The following is a 20,818-nucleotide window of genomic DNA, read 5'->3' as shown; positions in this document are numbered from 1 at the left end:
CCCCCCCCCCCCCCCCCGGCCCCAGAGATTGCCGGCCGAAATTACGTAAGTTAACCTACTGACTCACTGCACCCGTTGCCGCAGCAGAAACTTTCAGTTGTTACATCCACAGAGCTAAACCCCGCGGGCCGCGGCTTACATCCGTGTAAAACCCGACGCTCGGCGTCGCTGGGCTAACGAGATCGGTTGCGTTGCATCCTCGTCTCGGATTCATGAAAATGCCTCGTCATCTGGGCCGGCTTGTTAACAGGACCTCTGCGCTAGGGCACGGTTTTAGCGAGAGTTCGCGGGATCGATTGGAGACGCCGGGTAATGGAGTCGCTAAAAGATCCTCTATTTCTCTGTTGGAGAAATTTCCTTCCCCTCGAGTTTATGGAGGAAGCTTCTTGTAATTTTTACCGCTTGTAAATACGGCGACAAGTGTCTTTGGATAAATTATTAGGACTCCACCTAATTAACTGCCAATGCAGGAAGAACCCGCTGCGAGTCTCGCTTGGATAAACGAGTTATCCAGTAGACAAGAATTCGGAATAAAATGGGAACAACGATGAATAAAATAGAACGGAATAAATGTCTGATAAACGTCTGATAAATGAAGAATATAGAAACGAAAGTTATTTACGATCCGACTATTAAATTCGTCATCGAAGAGCATCGTTGAAAAGGGGTTCTTTTATCGGAGATTTTTAGAGCAGTCTTTCGGTTAAAGTATCCGGGATGATTGCACGAACAGATTTGTAGTCGGAATAATAGAAGACGTCTAGATATCAAAGCCCTAGCGTAAATGAAAGTGCTATTGCATCGCGCCCGGTTATGGATCGCCGCGAGCAACGAACCAATGGCGACCCTGGACTACACAGGGCGGGTCAGGTAACTAGGCCAAGTCGAATCTTCCATTCGATTGCAGCGGTGGAGAGAGAGGAGCAAACCGGAGCGATACAGAACCACATTTCTTCTTGTCGGTTCACCTCTATCGATAACTATAATTTTCACCGGGCAACGTCTCGGATATATTTTTCTGAAAAGAGTGTTAACCCTAGACCTCGCAATATTTCTTAATTTCCTGCGGACGTGTAGATAAATAATAAAACATTGAGGTTTCCCTCGTCCTGTTAACTCAGGCCGTAGTTAATATTTTACAGCTTGGAAATAAAATTTTTTAAAAATAAAATTTTTTATACAATTTCTTTTTACATTTTCGTTTTACAATTTTTTAAAAATTGTATCAAAGTTTTTAAAATAAAAATAGATTCTTCTGCTATCAAAGTCTAGGAACAAAAGTACAATAAAAGAAAGGAAAATTATCTGGCCCTATTAAGAGACGTATTGAAAATCAATAAATGTTAATCAATGCAGCGTGAAAGGAATCATAGTTGCAAAGGGTTAATTCATCAATGAACTAGCCGAGAAATAGAAGACCACCCGCGAGCAGAAACAAAGGGAGCGACGGTGAACTTGGCAAATGATCTCTACGCTAGCTGGTATTCAAATCATCCCCTTTGCATCTTTCTTTGACTGCCGCCTGCGCCGCTGTAACCGAACGCGAAAGATCCTCGACAAGCCTGGCAATAAATTCTGACGCAAAAATGCTAACCCACGCCGAGAGACCCATGCATCCAACATTTCTCCTTTGACTCGCGGAATCCAGCAACTTTTTATTGCACTATTTCGATGCAGAACCGGCAGGTATGTGTGGCAACAGCAACCGAGAGAGTCCTGAACGAGTTCGACGATAAATCCTGAAATATAATCGCTAATCCATAGCGAGGCCATCACCGGCACATTTTCCCGCGCCTTTCACTATCCTGCAATCTTTAATTGTACTCCTCCGACGTAAAAGCATCCGGCACGTACCGGGAGTGACTAGATGCTAAAGACCCCTGGCGAGATTGCCAATTAATACAGGGATTAGAGTACCGGCTTCTATAGTAGACGATTTTCCTGCAAATCTTGCAAATTTCCCTGTCTCCGTTTTGCAAATTTCCCCCCTCCCACTTTGCAAATTTCCCTGCCCTCACCTTGCTAATTTTAACCCTCCAATGATAAATCATTTTCATAGCTGTTCAATCAACTATATTTACGACAATTTGTCAACCCTTTTATCTAGGAATTATCTAGCCATCTTGAATCGACGCCTCGCCCAACGCGGATCAGCCAAGTAGCGACGTCGACCAAAGGGAAGGGATCGACGATCGAGGGCCCGTCGTAGCCCGCAACGAGGAAACATCTGCACCAACAAGAAAACACTGCGCGCGCGGGCCTGTGCATCGGGTAACCAGTTTGGGCCCCGGCTGGGAGGGGCCTCCGGCAGCAATTCGTGTGATGGATTTCACGAAGAATCCTTGGCCGCGGCGCAAGGTCTCGTTAAACGGTAGCCTACGCTTTCGTCATCGATAGCATCGGTCGCGAGGGAGAAAGAGGTGGTGGCCCCAGCCACTCGATTTCTCTCCGGTGACCTTTCCTTTCACGTGGGGCAGGTCGTGCCGGGGTCCGGGCCAGGTGCAGCCACGACCGAAAACACCGACACACACCGGAGGCCGTCTACCTGCGTAGACTACGTGCCCGGACGAGACCGGACGTTGCAGCAGCCTTCTCTCTCTCTCCCCCCCCCCTCTCTCTCTCTCTTTCTCTCTCTCTGTCGATCGCCCCTCGAGCCCCGCGTGCCGCCGATGTCCCGTCCTTTGTCAGAGGACCCCTCGATGAGGGACTCGGTCGTGCACGACTTCAGGGGCAATGAAAAAACCTAACTGATGGGGAGAGAGAGAGAGCGAGAGGGGAGAGAGGGAGGAAGAAAAAGACGAAAAGTCGAGGAGGTCGTTGGCATCGATCGTCGGTCATGAAACAGCCGTTCTACCCCTCGCGTGGGAGAGCCAGGGGCCCAAAACCTGGGGAGGGATAAATCGGCCGGGGACAAAGACTCTAATGCTGGAAATCGCTTTTGGGATTGCGGCGGGACTTCGCGCGGCAAACACCTGCGGACTTGTTGTCAGGTTCTACGTTAATCTCTTCAGGGATGAATATTTATATCAGGGGAAAACGTATTTAATTTTTTCTTTTTTATCTCTCATTGATTTGATTTAATTCATTGTGTGTCATTTATATTTAAGATAATCGTGATTTTAAGGGAATTGAAGGTACACATGTGTTCCATTATCCTTGAAGAGGTTGAACAGAGACAAGATCTTTCGGAGACTTATTTCGGAGACTTTTACTAATCAACAATTAATTATTCCACAAAACCAATGGAAATCTCAACATCGTCCACCCTTTACCAAAAGCCTATTTCAGAGTATCCTACGACAAACCTGCGCCACCAGACGACCATAACAGCGACTGCAGTCAAGTCGAACTCGAAGGCAAGAGATAACGATCTGTAAGTCGCAGGTGGGAAAAGGTGAGCGCGATGAAAAGCTAGGAAAAAGGGCAACCTGCTCCGCGGGGCTGCGAAGGAAACGGACGCCCGATGATGTCTGGGACATTGGCGTCGGCCATTTTTTGGCTCCACGGAGGACAGAGGTTCCAGGAACAGGGCTGTGGATCGCGACCGTTGGATCGGATTCCGGGAGGACGTTTAACGAGGGCGAGAGAAAAGCATTTCGGTGGGGCCGCGTGTGGTAGAAGGGCGAGGGACAGGTGTCCGGCGAGGGTGCATTCACGGTCTAACGATCGGACCGGCAACCAGACGCCTTTTAGCGCTCCCCCCTCGGTGCAACGTGTGGGCGCAGCCTTTTTCTGTGTACCTTCGATCTTTTCGGATCCCTAGAACGCGTGAGTGCACGGGGCCCCTGTACACCCCGCGCCAAAAGTATTCGATCGCCGCGATCTCGCGTCTACGCGATTTCTCTGCGCTTTATGCGATTTTTGCAAGCTTTGTGCGATTCTCGCCACCTGGATGCAGTTTTCTTGCGCTTTATGCAATTCTCGCGAGTTTGGCGCATTTGCGAGACCGCGGATTTTCGTGCCGTTTTAACGAACCTGGGGAAATGGAACTTGAAACAGTAGACGGATTAAGAGGGCGTGAGAATATCGATTCGCCATTTTTACGTTCATTGAAGTCGTCGGAGAAAGGATGATCTTTGCACCCAACCTCCGATCGTTGAAACTGATACAGCAAGGAATTGATTTCGCACACTGATTCGCAATCTCCAGGCTACTATCTATCTGTCAATACGTTATTTTTATGTACAATTATCTTTGCCAAATTCTTCACGTCTGTAGGAGAAATTAAAAGGTCAATTTCGAAACGAATCTTCAGCACCAACCGATAATTTTGCAGATTATAAGCGTACACTTAACAATTTAATTACTGAAATTCACTTTGTCTTCAAACGAAGACATCTCGTAGAGTGAAAGGACATATTTTCTACCATAATTGAACTAATAAAAATTCTAACTGAAATAGAGAAAATTATTAAAACTATTTCTATGATAAAGTATAATATAATTTTGGAGCAATTTTCGACCGAACCTGCTCGCATAAATCGACCACTAATAAGAAATATGTGTATAGCCTGCGTAGACGTTCGGACAGCCTATAAAGAGCCGTGTGCACGTGCATTCGAGCAGGAACGCAGCCGCGCGCACACGTGTCGCCGGTGAATCTATCGTGGAAGGGTCCCCGCGCCGTGAAGAATTTTTGTCGGTCGGGCGGGCGCGCAGGCTTTCGAAGCGCAGGAGGCGGCGACGTTGTACCGTTTTGACGGGCTCACGTTTTTTTAGGGGGTCCTTTCACTCCGAGGAGACTTCGAGGCGGATTTTCGAAGCGGAGAGAGATAAAGATCGCGGCGGTCTGGTTTCTCGCCGCTTCTCTTCGAGGGAATTCCGTGGGGCTCCCCGAACCGTTAAACGCCACGGTAATTTGCGCAGAGTCGCGTGGCTCGGTTTTCGGGAAGCGCGATGTTACACGCGCGTGTACGCGATTCGTAGAAAGAGTAGTTCGATTGTTTTGTTCTTTTTTTCGAAAAAATGATCGTGACGATAGATTACCTGGAGGAGATCTGGAACTACGCGCTCACGCGACCCGTTCTAATTAGTTCCGGGTTTTTATTCGCTTGCGGGAAGGATAACTGCAGGCAGGATGTGGGAGGATGTTCGGGACGGGGTTCTTCCGCGCTTGTGACATTCCAATGGGCGGCGTTCCGTCGGCTAGTTCCTCTATCGAATTTCGGGATTGGTGGGGAACGTCGCTCCTCGCTCGTAATACGAACATCGGTGAAATTAGCAAGTGACCGCGATTTTAAAAACTATACGACAGAGAAGAACTTCTCTAGGAAACTATTTAAACCCTCGTTTGTTCCTCGGAAACGGCTGCAGCAACGATTCTTTCAATTAAGAATAGAACTTCCAGTAAGAGAAGCGAAAAAGCGCTGCTTGACACTTTAGGGCGACAAAACAGCAAAGCCACGTGGCACTCGAATGGTTAAATCAACAAATATAATTTTACTCGTGACTCTACAACGTAAAATAATTTCACCGATTGACACTATCCAATTTGTATATATACATATTATTCGATGTCTCATTTTACATCAGTTGTCAAGCGAATTCCTCGTCCGAGGAACGCACCAGGGTTAACAAATTGCAAACGATGCGATCGAATTATCATTTTTCTCCGGTGAACGTAGTTCAAACGGCGGCTCTATGTGGAACCGGGAAAAATCGCGGTCTAATTAAGAGGTTGAACACTTACCCAATCACGTGCGGCACGTCGATGGAGTGGGAGGAGGCTCGTTTGCGATCGCCGGCCATGTCGGCGAGCCTGGCGAAATCTGTATCCTGATCGGCCAGCCGGGCGCTCTTACGTGACTCGAGCAACCTGACCTCGTCTATACGTTTGGTCAAGCTTATCGTCTGCAACAGGATCAAAGTATCCGTGTGAGATCAATTGTCCGTTCTAAAATGTCCTTGTTCATAGAGAAAGATCGTCATTTCGGTGGAACATCGGTAAATGGAAAGAAAGCATGTAAAACTTAATGAAATATTGCATTCACTTATTTTTTTACTAATGTATAATTATCAGTGGTATAGTCTTGCATATTTAAAGATACAGCGGTTCTACTCCTCGCCGTATATCATTCTTAAAGACGTCGTTCTCTCGGGATTTAATTAACGTTTAATTAATCCATCGCTCTATAGTCGAATTTCCATGACTACAGACGAAGGGATCGGTCGACTCTCGTTCTCCTGGACTCGCCACAAAATCGCGAAATTACAATGATACATCTCGTTCGCGGAATACCGCGTAACGCGTTTTTGAACGCTAAGCGGCAGACTGCACAATGTGGAAGCCGGTTTAATTGCGGAACGAGGATTCCGACTTCCGCGGAGCGCCGCAAGCCCGGATCAATTTTTCCCCGGCCCGTGACCCGATTCGTCCCGCTGCCCGCGAGAGAAAGCGCGAAATTTTGAACGCCTCGAGGTCCGCGCGCACACTTTCCCCTGAATCGCGGGGAATTTAATTGCGGTGTCAGCGCGGCTACTTCCTCGTAATTACTCAGCCGACTCGCTCGCGGGATTCCTTGGCGCGCGCGTTGTTCTTCGATTACTCCCGATGCCGAACAATCGCCCGGTGCTTTTCCGTGATCGAGATCCGATCTCTGCGGGTTCGATCGTTTACACGGCTGTCATCTCTGTCCCTCTCTCTCTCTCCATCTCCCTCTCTCTCTCTCTCTCTCTCTTTGTCTGTGTTTCACGCGTTCGTCGAACGTGCAATTAATCATTCGCGGCGGTCGCGCGAAACCCCGGTCTTCGGATGAAAGTTCTCGGCAAACGTTTACAGTCGCATTAAAAGCGAAGTTGATTGACTATACAGCGAGAACCGCGGCGCGGAAAGAAGCGCCAGGGGTTTAATGGTATATTCGAACGGAAATGAATGGAAGCTTGTCTAAACAATCGTTGAATGAACGGATCGACGTGAATAAATATTTGCGCGGTGTTCGATCGCCACCTTCTCCACAATGATCTATCGCGGTCTGCGGCAGCGGGGACAAGTGTTTGCATGACGCCGTTCCTGGCTTTCATTTGTTAATGTCTTTCTTACCGTGTTCGCGGCGCCTTCGCTAGACAAGCTTATCTTTTAAGTCGCAAATTCGAGTCGTCGATTCGATCGTGTTAAAACGTTTCCAAGCAAACTAATTCGAAGTTCGATCATCGGGCAGAAAAGTTATCGAAAAGTATAACTGAAAAAGACATCGTTGCGCTCGCCAGTGGTCCCGCGGGGCACGAAAGAGGACGATAACTCGGTCGGATAAGGTTGGCGAGCGTTTCGCGGCGGCCGGTCGAGCGAGGAAGAATGAGGAAGCGGCCGCGCAGCCTCGCGCGAGTAAAACGCGCCAATCGCTCGCTCCCGATTGGCGGCAACAAAACAAACGCTGCCGGATATCATTTAAATAATTACCGTGTCGCGATTCGAAACGGGTCGAAAAAAAGAAGCCAGCACGGAGACTTGCGAACGGTCCGTTCGCAACGAGCAATAACGAGGAAACCAGCGTGGAAACACGGCGCGGACCGAGTTACAGACGCGAATTCCAGCCCAGGGCGTTCCTCGCCACGGGGCAACGCCAGAAGAAAAATGTCCGGTCTCTCCATACACACGTGCACGAGACACCGCGAACACGGCCATCAGAGATATACGCACGAGCGCGTGTGTCTGTGTATGTATGTCTCTCGGCGGATCCTACGCTTCAGCGGCGGTGCTCGTCGTGAATTGGAGCGTGCAGATTGCGAATATTCTAATCGGCATGTTAAACGCTTGGGAAACTAGTTAATTGATTACCATTTCGCGTCTCGTAATAATAAGCGGCCTGTGCCGAACGAGATCGCCGGAAAACTCTGTCACGCTTTTTTCCACGCCCTCGGGAAAGTCCGCGGTGAGAACCGCCCCGATACACTGTTACTCGAAGTCGGTAATGGATGGATGTGCTCGCGCGTGGAGGCCAGAGAATTTTCTTCTCTCTCGAGTGAGAGAGAGGATCCGTGCGCGTCTTGCTGGGAAATCGATTCCTATTTCATTTCCGCAAAAGATCTTCTGCGCCGATTGTATAAACAGATGAACACGGTTCATTCGTCTACAAGAGAAATTTAACGAGCTTCTTATGTGTATGTGTCTACGTGTGTGTTCTGGCTTTCGAGCGTGCGCGAGGGAGAACGAATTCGACGAGCGGGGAGTCCTTCGTCTGGTGTGTCGTTAGATAGTTTATGGTCTGTAGAACTTGATGCCAGTGTCCTATCTAGTAAATGTTGTACTGTGTGCACATCTCTCTCTCTCTCTCTCTCTCTCTCTCTCTCTCTCTCTCTCTCTCTGTGTGTGTGTGTGTGTGTGTACGTTATGATGTGTGGTCGGGTGAAAGAGAGCAGCGCTGAGAGAGCTTTCGTTAGATATTACTGAGGGAGCAGTCGTAAGAGTAAACGAGGGAGATGGATCGAGGGATAGCATGTAGTAATTAACAGTTACGCGTCCAATCAACTAACATTTTAAATGTATTGCTTAACCATCTGCCGTGCCATTTCCTCCCCAGTTATGACCGCTGGAAGATTTCTCGATTATTATAATCCGTTGGAAAAAGAAGAAAGATTGAATTTATCTTGTGCCTACATTTTAATTTTAATTTTATTCTATTTGATTAAGAAATTTGATTTTAATTGGATTTTATTTTAACTTCAACGAATAGAACAACATTCGCACTTAGTTAATTATTACCATAAATCTCTGATACTAGTTACACTCTTCTGACCATAGAAAAGGGTTAAGCAAACGTGTAACACGCTAATAGTAATTCATTAAGATACTTCTAATGGCGTGAACTTCATTTACTCGTATTTGTTGCAAGTCCGTTCCAAGATCGTTCGAACGCACTTCATTCACCTTATTCGCCATAGAAACGCGTATGATGAATACTGTACGGAGTTTTTAGCAGGATCCAGATTATCCAGATTCCAAGAAGTTCCCGGAGTTGAATAGAAATTCTTCTCTTCTATCATTAGCTTTAATAGACCAGCGAGAATGTTGGTGTATGCACAAATGTTTTCCCGATGGGTTCCGCTGCCTCGTATCTCAAACGCGCATAGTAACCCGCGGTCCAGTAATAAGTGTAATAAATAGACTGGCTGATTTTTACGCGGACTTTCCGCTGCAATCGCCGGATGCGGGACTCGAATAGAGCCTCGTCTCTTCTGCCATTAATTTTAATGGCTGAAGCAAAACGATACAATACTTTCCGAGTCCGTCTGGTATTTCAAACGCGAGTAAAATTCTTGGCTCGATATAATTAATGGAACTAATAAACCGCTGATTCTCATGAGAAGATTTTCTGAACCGGATCAACGCAGGAGGTCGATAAAAATTGATCTCTTTTACTGTTAATTTTAACAGATTACGAACAGAGATTGAGCATCGAGTCCATAAAATCCATCAACCTTTTGCATTCGAACGTATGTTCATTTATATTTAAAGGACTTAAAATTGGTTACTGTCGTACAAGTTACAAGACTCGTAAATTGCGCCGAGAGGTATACATTGAAATGGCGTAGGTCAGAGAAGTACATTCGGAATTTAAAGGTGAAAAATGGTGTCTCGAGTGCGAAGGGATTTTCCAAGTGTAAATTTTGTCAACGGGAATTATGCAATTCGACTTTGCGAACGATTCGTGGCGACGGTTCGGTAATGAAACGTGTTTTTTGCCGGACGACGCAGTCGCGCGCGAGGCCATTGAATTTACTCGGCACGCGGTGGATACACGTGTTCAATTAAACCCGGCACGCCGGCCATAATTGCGTGTGCCCGCGTAATGTAGGGCCCCGCCGACGGCCATATTTACGGGAACGGTTTTATCTTTATCGCGCCTCGGTCTACGCCGAGATTTCCTGCGGGATTCCCGGACCTGGGTCGTCGGTCGTTGCCAGTCCCTCACTATCTCTCTTTCTCTCTTTCTCTTTCTAATTCACGCGAACAATAATCTCGACCGATCCACACCGGCCGGATCGGCGTAACTTTCGTTCGGGACACGATGGAATTCGACGCCCACGGGATATCGGGCCGCGAAGGGGCGTTCCTTCGTCGCGGAAACCGGCAGAAACCGCGCCCGCGTCAAGATAGTTTCCGATCCGAACCGATTCCGAGCGGATTCTCCGAGTTTCCCGCACGAAGGAATTCTTCGCGCGGACCCAGTTTCGAGCGTGTTCTGGAGCCGATGACGCATCGGCGCGTCCAGAGGAAAATTCGGACACGCGTGTCGTAGATCAGCCGGATGAGCTACTTTAGATATAAATAAACCTAGTACTATAAATTTCCACATACATTTGTGTCTTAAAAAAGAACAATGACGAGTGTTGGGTAATTTTTGTATAGTTTCTGCTCGTTCGTCGTCGTTTAAGCCGATCGGCTGCATTCGAGACACTCTTTTCAGTCTGCGGCTGTCTTTCGAGCCGGCTCGATGTGGATTTACGAGCCAGTCACGTGCTAAGGAAACATAATATGCAACTCGAGCAGTGTGCGCACGTGTTTAGAAACGCCGCATTATCTGACTGTTCTCTGTTTTAGCGTCTCCTAACCTTCCTACACTATGGAACGAACGCGCCAAGGTATCTCTCGCTGCGTGTAAGGCATGAATTTATAAAACCTGAAGCGGCCAGCGAAAAATGAGGGTAAGTGATCGAGAGTCTATGGTATCGCGACCAATAGAAAAATAGAGAAACTGTTAATTTCACCCTTAATTTCCTCTAAATTCCTTTGAGTAATATTGTCGATCTTCAGCTCCGATTTTCATCGCTTTTCCAAAGTCAATTTCCCCGGAGAAAATTACGAAAAATCGAATTACTAAATAAACTATGCCTTTCTGAATTTTGTTACAAGATCTCCTGAATTTTTTCAAAAAATAATTATTATTACGCGAGAAGGATCGCTCGCGCGACGATACCGTATACCAAATGTATTTCCCAGGTTTTCCTTCTCGCGCGGCTAATTAGATTCCGGCTACGTAAGAGGAGGCGGCGTTCGAGGGCACCGCGAGCGACGTTTTCCATGGAAACGATCGCGATTCTTCGTGATGACGCAAACCGGAAGACGGCAGAGATCGAGGGTTAACGCGCATTCGCGACCGGCTGTTTTTGTCGACGGTGACGTCCGTGGTTCCCTGTCGTCGGGAAATTCGTAAGCTCCGACCTTCGACCGACGACGCCCCGAAGGTGCAATAAATATCGCGCGCGCGCGCATGGCCGATTAATTGCGAGATGCAGCGCGCGACGTCGTTATTTATAGCGCAGCTTCCTTTGACGGAGCCTGCTGGCTGCGATAGAGATCGTCAAGTGGATAATTCGGTGCTGCGTGGCCAACGATTAGGGCATTTCCTCCCGGCAGCATTATGCGAACAATTCGGAAACAAAATGTTTCGAATTGCCATTCGGATTCGTCGAGGATACTTTGTGGCTGCCGTGGCTGACTGTAAACGAAAGTGTTTATCTGTCGTGCACTTTGGACACGGTGTTGTTTAAGGGCTATGGTGATTTTAGGGCCAGTGGAAATGAGATTTATGTCTCTGTTGGTGGCTAGCGGGACTCCTGCTTATGGGCTCGACGGTTTATGGCTTTTTTAAGCTCCCCGAAAGGATCGTAAAATTTTCATTATGGTGGGCTTTTTAAGGAACCCCATGTTATGTCTACGGCAAGTGCTTGCCATTGATAGCGCCCCGGTGCGTTTCTATCTGGCCTCTGATTTTTCGATCGACGGAGCTATCAAAGCTTCTATCGTACAATTTATTTGCTGCTTGCTTTGGAATTAGCAGAATTATGAAATATCGGAACAACAACGTGTTCGTTCGACGCCTGTGATGCGTTGAGCGCGCGGATCAGTTGAATTTGAAATCCTGATGATATTTACGAAGATATCCATAAATCAGTTTTAATGATACGCGCCGTTAAACAATATAGCGTTTTAATGCGTGTCGGTCGTGACGCGGCCTCCCGATAAAAATCACTTCACGTACATTACCACGGTGAACATGTTTCGCAGTAACGCTGGAATCGTGACGGCGAGAAGCGTCGAAGGCTACCATGTAATCAATGTTTATCGAGAACCATGACTCCAGTTGCCATTCGACGTATACAGTCGACAAATCTATCGTCACTTTGACGAGCGTGAAACTATTTCCGGCGACGAAGCTAAGCGCGAAATACCAGACGTATAATAGTCGAATGAAATACTCTTTGACAAATCTGAGATTAAATATTGCACCGAGCAAACACAAGAATAAAATATTCTACGAATATATTTGCAATTTAAATATTTAACAAAATTAGAGACGAAACATTTTCATGAATATATTGGGGTGAAAATATTCTGTCAAATATTAATTTTTTTTTAAGATATTAGATTTCCTATTAAATTCAAGCATTCCAACAAACATGAGAATAAAATATTCCGTGGAGCAAATCTCGCGTTGAATAGACCGATCAGGTATTTCAGCAACATTCACGATTTATTTGACGAAAGATCAGCGCACAGATCGCGATAATCCGGAATTGGAGCGAAAATCCGCGGCGATATGAAACGGCGTGTCTCGGGAACACTATGGGGGCTGTCGCGAACGAATTCTCGCCCGGATCCGTGGTTTATCAATTTATCGGTCGAATCTCGGACAAATTGAAGTCACGCTCGCCCCCCGGCCGAGCCCGTAAAAACCGTCCACGGCTGACCAATTTTTCTTGTCGGCCGGTCCTTCACCCGGCCCCCGGACCCGGTCGTCGTCGAAATGGGACCGGCTCTTATATAATTTTAATCCGCCTGCTGCCCGCAACCATAGGAATCACGCGCCGCTGAATTCGTCGCGTAAACACGTGGGCGCCGCCCGATCGCGCGAATTAGGCTGCCGGGTACATGGCGCACGTGTGTTCCGATTATCTAACGTTCCGTTCCAACGTAGCCGTCTTCCGTCGACTTTTAAAACGTGTACACTCTTTCGTGGATAAATAGCGACATATTTTTAACACTCGTGTTTGCACGCGTATTCACCGAAACCAGCTGCGACCTACTAAATCAGCTATAAAAAGTTAGCATCCGATAAGGAATAATTAATTTTACAGCGTCTTGATTTTAATCGGAGAATATTGTCGTATAAAAAAATGCATGCTGCGACTTCGTGTAGAAATAAAAATATATCTCCATTCAAGGGCTGTTCCTGGAAACGCGTTACCGGTACGAGAGACTGTAATTTCGAGTTTGAGGCGAGGCAACTGTCTCATTTCTACGAGATTTCTTTTCGAGTATCCGCGAGGATCACGAAACGTTTCGGAGTTTCATTGGATTCGCTGTGAGTTCACGCGACGATTGTTTATAGCGAAAACGGCGGATCGATCGCGTGATTCTACGGCGAATAAAAAAAAATCATCTCAGAAATATCGTAGCCGGCCGGCCGCGGCTCGGTCAAGGGTAGGCGCAACCCCCGTCGACGCGCTGCTTCAATTACGTCTGGCCCGATAATGACGCACAGGAGTCGCGCGCGCGAAGGGGTAGGGAAAAGAGAGAAGGGGTTCGACACGAGGACTCGACAGAAACGAAAGTAAGTTTTACGAGTCCCGCCACCTACGCTCCTCCGAAGGGGCCCACGCCGGAGAACACGCGCAGCTGGCAGACGCGAGGCGCGTCTCGCCGCCTTATCGCGTCGGCTCGCCAGAAAATGACCCCCTTTTTTTTCCTCTCCTCGCTCGTTATCGCGCGACCAGATAATTCAACCGGAGCATTTTTCTGTGCCGTACCGCGCGATTGGAAATTTTTTTTCGCCTCGGAGGCCCTCGCGTTAGGAAACCGAACGCGGTACACACAGTTTTCGACGCGAGGGGTGAAAGGTTCGTTAGCGCGCCGCGGTTCGCCGGGATAGCTGTCCGGGAGAGGCGAATTTCTGACAGCGTTCGATAAGGAGGTCAATGTATATTCCCCGCGGGCGGCGTTTGTTTTATCGTTGGAAAAGCGGTGCCGGAGGAATCGAGAAGCCGGAAGATCGTTGCAGTGCTTCCTATGCAGATCTGCGAGGCCGACATTGAAATATCGAGCCGAGTTAAAAAAGAATAAAAGATCGCTGGCGTTACGGTAATACCTATACGGTGGTTAAAAAATCGAGTTCAAAACGCCGACTTTAAATAAAAGGAATGTGAAATCCGTAACCGGAGCAACGATAGAGCGAAGAATAAAGGTATCGTAGAACTTCGATCATTCAAAATGAACAATTCTTTTTATTTTCCATTAATTATAATTACACTAGAATAAGAGATATTAACTCTCTGTTAGAGCTTCTATAGTTTCACCGTTATTACTTGGTATAATAGAAGATCGATTAAAATCCATTTCGGTTAATCGAAGTTCTACGTCGCTGCGATCGCGCCTCGGAGGGCGTTCGAAAGAAGAATCAATGAACGGAACGAAGCCTCGGGCCTTCGGCTTAATAATTTATGAATAAACGAAGAAAATGGACGCACCAGCAGTAGTAAACCTCTCTACGACGTTCGTTTCGAATAAATCCCGCTTCAGCTGTTCCGCCGAAAAAATGCGAGCTCTCTTGGGCTGGCCGTCTTCGTAAATACCGGACGGTAATTACAAAGGCTAAGTGTTCGGTGTATTTTTTCTGCGGAGCATCTTTTTATGAACTCGCCGGTTGTATCCAATACGGATTTATAGCGCTTAGATGGTCGGCCGCGGCCGGGGCCCCCGTGTACGTCACAAACGGGTTTCCCCGACGTTATTCGAAGCGGTGTAGAGAACGCGGAATATAACCGATGGTTATCCGGCGGTGCTCATAAATTAGGCTGATCGGAAGAGATAAGCTTCCTCGAATGACTCGAATATTCTATTCGAGGCAGATCTAATAAAAAGGATCATCCTTCATCCGCGAAAGTCCCGATTCATTCTCCCGGCCGACTCCGCCGGTTTACGACTCCTTAATTCGTTCCGGTATCGTAATTAGGGGATCACCTAAGCAAACAGCTTTATCGGTCGCGTGTGTTGCGACGCGGTTCAAACGTTCGTCACGGTGAATAAATTAACGGGCTCGATGACGCGAACAACTGGACAAAGAAAAGGCGAAGAATGCCGCCGGAATCGAAATATTTCTAGCTTCAGATTCGTAACTCTTTCGATTCGTTGCCGCGAATTACGGCTGATCACTGCTACCATAAATTCCTAGTATCCGCGGTCTAATCTATCTATCCGATGGGGTACAGGAAGTGCGTGCTCGTATGGTATATTTTCTACTGGCGGAGACACGGCAGCCGACGCTGGGAAATAAATATCTCCTTGCTCGATCAAGCTCGTGATCAGCGAGAAGAATTTTCCACTAATTTAGTTAACGAAACTAGCTGGCATGAACATCCTAGCTCATCTAGAAGATCGAGCAAACTAAAAGACAGTTTCGACGGCCGGATTCCACCATACCTACCGACCGAAAAACCGCGACCATAGGGAGAGGCTTATCAATCCCCCGATAAAGACGTCATAGCCGATCACATCGTGGCTGCTTCCAGCGTCGTCATCGTCATATCGGGAACCGGCGTCCGTGCTCTTCCCGTCAACGCGATCGCTCCTCCACGATTTTCCGCGGTTTCACTAAACTTTACGGCAACGATCGAGGAACTGCGACTACGAATTCCCAGGCCAATCGACGATTCCCCGTTATTGCGAAAGTCCGCCTTCGATAACGCCGTTTGCCCCTTCCTCGTGGCAACGGCGCAGCGACGAGTTCACGCGGCGTGGAACGTGTGCGTTTGAAACGTCAAGGTCGCCGACCACTGATTAGAAACTAGGAAGAACACGAAGAGCCGCGAGATTTCTCGCTCGCTCGGCGCGTTTTGTGCGAGATTCGATTTTTCACAGTTTCGAAACAGCCGTTTCGATAGCCACGCGGCATTCATCCGCAGGTACAAGCTCCGTTCGAGTTGCCGCTGTGGCATTTCAGCAACGAAACGTTCAAGGTCTCTCCCTTCGCTGCAATCATGTCCCTTTTGCTGAAGTTGTTACATGCTTTCACCTCGGCTAGATCTTCAGCCGTCTAAGTTATCGGGATACTGGTTGGACTGGTCTATAGAGCAGAGACCTTGAAGGTCTGTCACGACACCTCAGAGATCTCCGATCTATTCAACCCGCTTCCCACAACATGATCGACGATTCTACCACTTCGCCTTCGATTCGGGCTGCTAAGTCCGCGCTCGTCTTCTAAATCTCTGCGATTGAAATTTCAGCTGGTATTCGACCTGCACAATTTCGCGACACCGAGATGCCAGAAGATGAGCAGGACATTTATCTGTTTTCTAATAAACAGACCAAGGCATATACTAAAATAAATTATTGCTAAATTTAGCAAATACTAAAATAATTAGACGATGATAGATATTTATGTATATTATAGAATAGAATAGTTATTTATAGACTCGGAGAATGGTCGCGCTCCACCGAAGCTTTCTTTTTTAATAAAGCATCGAAACGGTTCCCGGATAGCAACCTTGCCCCTTTCACTGATGCCGCCGTTCAGCTTTCACCGGCGTGCCGGGTCCCCCGGACACGGGGACACACGGGTAGGATCGGAGGACACCGGGAATGCTCGCGGATGGTATCGCGGCCGCTATCGGAAGTCGATAAGCCCGGTCGGAGCTTTTCCCTTCCGGTCGAACCGGCGCTCGCCTTCGCCTAGCTGGCTTAAAAGGCCACCGTTAGAGGAAGGAAGACGGTTGAAAGGTCACCGGCTGGTGGGAAGGTGGGCGTACGGCCGGCGAATGATTAAGGGCAGAAGCGGAAGAAACACCGGGGGCGCGAGGGGAAGCGGGGTCGGAAGAAAGCGGGTGGAAATCCGTGGAAAACGAGGGAGACGGAGGCGAGCTCTCTCTCTCTCTCTCTCTCTCTCTCTCTCTCTCTCTCTCTCTCTCTCGCTCGAGGTCGCCATGCTATTTGACCGGCGAGCCACGTGCGATGCACTTTCACCGTGGCACTTTCAAATTTTCGTCCCTGCGGGATTTTTCCCCCGTCCTCCTCCGTCCGACCCTTGCTTTTACAGGCTCGCTGACATTTACGCCCTCGCAGTGACTTTGAACGCTGATTTTTTTACGGTTCGCTGGATGGCTGATTTCTTTTTTAAAAGAATCCTCGGTACGCGGATTCGGGAAAATCAAATGCCATCGTTTAGCGTTTTCTCTCGCGGCTCCAAATGTCAGATACTCGGCCCATTGTTCCACGGTGCCGCGTGGCGCTCTTCGAAATACCAAAGTGCAGAGGAGCCTTGGTTCAATTGAGATCGATTAATGAAATCGTTAATGACTCTGTTGGAAGAGTTTAACGGATGGGGCACTGGGGTAAGCTGGACTGGCTTCTTGCGATCGAAGAAACGCCGAGCAGGGATTGCGGTAACGCTTTTGGTCCCTAAAAAAGTGGCAAGAATTAGGTCGAGACATAAATTCGTACTGTACGCTGCAATTTCCTCTAAATCTGTGGATAGATTATATATCAATACGATATTATATTATTCTGACTCGTCGAAATCGTCGAAGCAAACGACAATTAAAAAAATCGCACGAGCCGCGTGAAACGCGCTGAGATAAATCGCGATCCATTGGAAAACACTGTGCTGTGCCGCGACGGCGACTTCCATTAATTCCTTCCGACGAATCGCACGATCGTGTGACGTCACCGGCCACGAGTTTCGTGTCTCGTTATCTAACGATCGTTACGCAATGCTGTTTTCCAACCCGCAACAACCGGCCGACCTGTCCCCCGCGTGCAACGAGGAAATACCGGCTTCGGTATTCGAAATTTCGATTTCGGGACAGGAAAGGGGGCCAGCGACGGGCCTCGTTAAGGTCGACGACATTCTTATCGAACCTTGAAGAGAACGTTCCTGAAGTGTCCGATAACTTCTCTGCCTTCGGTTTTTCAACGTAGGCGAAGGCCAAGCATTTCTACGGCATCGTTATGGTATGCAACGATAGTCTGAGCAGCGATTTTCTGATTCGGAGCAGCGTTCTTTTTTGTAATTATTTTAGATTATTTTTAATATTGCTGTCTAATTGTTTTAGATGTTTTAGATTCGATCCTTTGCTCTCGACGCTGCTTTAATTCCAAATCCAATATTTAATACGATATACTGATATATTTAATATGATATTATATATTATATTTAATATATATTTTTCACAATACATTATAGAATTTCAAAAATCAATCTGACATAACAGTATATTCGGGATTAATTTCCAACAACAGTCCATTGGCGAAACAGTAGGACGATAGTCCAGGAAGCACGATAAGAGGTCACAAAGCCCGTAGGATTACAGATCGGCTGAGAATCGATCGCATTATCCGCACGCAAAAGCTACAGATCAATTACGAGATCTTCCGATCGGAAGTTGGGGATCGTCAAACAAGGGAATCGTCGCTGGCAACGATATCCTATAATTCTTGCTCGGAAGAAGGGAGCCCGATATAGAACTTGTTGGCGGGCACCGTCGATAAAAAGCGTATTAACCCATTTTCATCGAGCGCGCGACCCCTCCGGGGATTTCAGCGTTTCAATGTAAAATTTCAATCAAACAATCCCGGCAATAAATTCTCCCGAAGAGTAATAGCTATCCTCCACCGAGCCATTATCTCGAGCATTTAATATGCTCTCGAAAGCGCGACGGCGAACACGGTCCAGCGTTCTCTCTACCCCCCGAGGATTACTAAACATTCTTAGAAACATTAAAATCGCGAGGCGATGTCGGCAGCTCGACAGGGCATACACCGTAGATTAATATTTATGTGCTACTAAATGATTGAAAAATGAGTTTCAGCGATGCACAGATTTCGTTAATCGAACGACGTTCAAGTTCAAAGTATGCGGTAGCGTTGACTAACAATTACACTGCGGATTTTGCGCGCGTACAAGAATGACTAGATGGAATTCCAAGCAGCGAAGACGTTCGAAAGAAATTGACTTACATTCTTCGGCTTTCGCTGAAATCGTCAGAAGAAGCAGATTTTAATACGAAGCCTGTTACTTCCAACTGCGTTGGATAATTTTCATTTTGCGCATCAAGCTTCGTCTGTCTACGGGTAATTAAATGGAGGAGAAACGTGGATGATTTATTCCGGGTTGCCGGTTCCATCGGCCGATATTAAAATCGCGATTATTTTTTCCGCGGCGCTGCCGTCCGACAATCGAAACGAAATGTCGAACGTACTCCGGGGGAATGACTTTCGTCGAACGCGCGGGAACGAGAGAGAGAGAGAGAGAGAGAGAGAGAGAGAGAGAGAGAGAGCGCGACGGGGAGGGAGGTTGCGAAACGCAGCAGCGCGCCGGGTGAAAGTGCATTTGCTTCATTTCACAAGGTACTCGCGGATCGCGGACGGCCGAATTGCTCGCCGGCACACAAGAAGAGTTTTCGAGCGTGTCGCAACACACCGCAGCCGAGCGGGGCGCAGCCTTTGCCGGGCCCGGAGCTCTCCGTTCCGTCGGCGAAATTGGCTTGCGAAACGGGAACGTGTTCGCGGGCTGCCCCCCTCGCCCGATTATGCGGAAATCGGTGGCATTGTGCTTTATGAATCATGCGGCGGCGCGTAGAACCTCGCGGAGTCAATGAACAATCCGATGGCCGAAAGCGGAACAGCCGAACGGTGCTCGGAAAGTGAAAGGCCTCGCCGAAATTCGTCGACGGAAGGTTGCGGCGGCGTGCACTTATCGCACGTGCACAGAAACACGGGGCGAGATCGCGTCCTTAGAAAAATAATATCCAATCCGTTTATTCATTTATTTGTTCGTTCGTTTATCGAATTGTGCCCGCTGCACCGAATTGTACAATTTTCATAGATCGCTTTTTTAAGGGATGTTTTATTCAACGAAAGCAATTTCGCCGCATCGAATAAATGAAAAATATCCAATCGTTTTCCAACCTATTTTTAATTCACTTAAATTCTGCATTCCTTCGTTAATAATTGGTAATTTAATACCAATTGTATTGACGTTATAGAAAACGAAAGTTTCGCAGATTTCAGAGAATTTTACTCTTACATTTGGCCGCGAGGCTCTCCGCGTTGCGAAACGTCAGCGAGAATCGATATTGAAATATGGCTTTACCTTTCCGTCGTTATTATGGAAGATACAGCAATGATAATAATAATAATAATAATAATGGTAATAATAATAAGGAAAAATTGTCGGCTTTCGACGGGGATCACCGTTACGTCACGAGATCGGCATTACATCCAATAACAACTTACGCGAAACGCGAGTCACTTAAGCTCGCCCGCGCGTAGGCAACCCAACAATTTCGAATGGAAATTCCGCGATATGTAAAAGTATTAATAACATAATGCCGAACACCTGAGCCGGCTAGCCAGCGATTGAACTTTCCGACCAAGGCTTTTTCCATATTTGATTTATCCCTGTTGGTGCACACGCTGCGCGCTCACGGTGGCCTATTAATCTTTTCCCGAGTCGTAGCACTTATCAGCCACGAATGGGGAAACAAATCTTTCGATTTGAAAATTGAACTGTTATTTATAAAATATCATGCTGTTATCCCCAAGGTAATTTTTCTAATTGTTAAAAAAATATATTATTTATTACATTCATCCATGATAACAATTTTTAAATCTATTTGATTTTAAATATCCCCCCAATAAAATAATCTCACTAAAATTTCAATATCTAACACTTTAAAAATTTTAATAATTTTAGCAAACTCTTTATACAAGCCTTCAATTAAAAGACAATTGATTATGCTACCTTTGTACAGTGAAAATACTGCAGCCATTTAAACATTTCACGTCTTACATCATGATCACCATAGATCGATAATCTAAACAAATCTC

At 47.1% G+C, this 20,818-nt stretch overlaps 1 protein-coding gene across 1 annotated transcript in view; it reads right to left on the bottom strand.

Moving 5' to 3' along the window:
* Nucleotides 1-20,818, bottom strand: part of Glut4ef (Glucose transporter 4 enhancer factor) — a 68,139-nt gene that overhangs the window by 22,679 nt on the left and 24,642 nt on the right. Inside the window, exon 2 of the mRNA XM_078189295.1 lies at nt 5,690-5,850. Within this exon, the coding sequence (XP_078045421.1) occupies nt 5,690-5,850 (161 nt within the window). The remainder of the gene's footprint in view (nt 1-5,689; nt 5,851-20,818) is intronic.

The sequence above is a fragment of the Augochlora pura genome, chromosome 8, assembly GCF_028453695.1.
Source record: "Augochlora pura isolate Apur16 chromosome 8, APUR_v2.2.1, whole genome shotgun sequence".
NCBI lineage: Eukaryota > Metazoa > Arthropoda > Insecta > Hymenoptera > Halictidae > Augochlora > Augochlora pura.
This window is presented reverse-complemented; position numbering and strand designations above follow the sequence as displayed.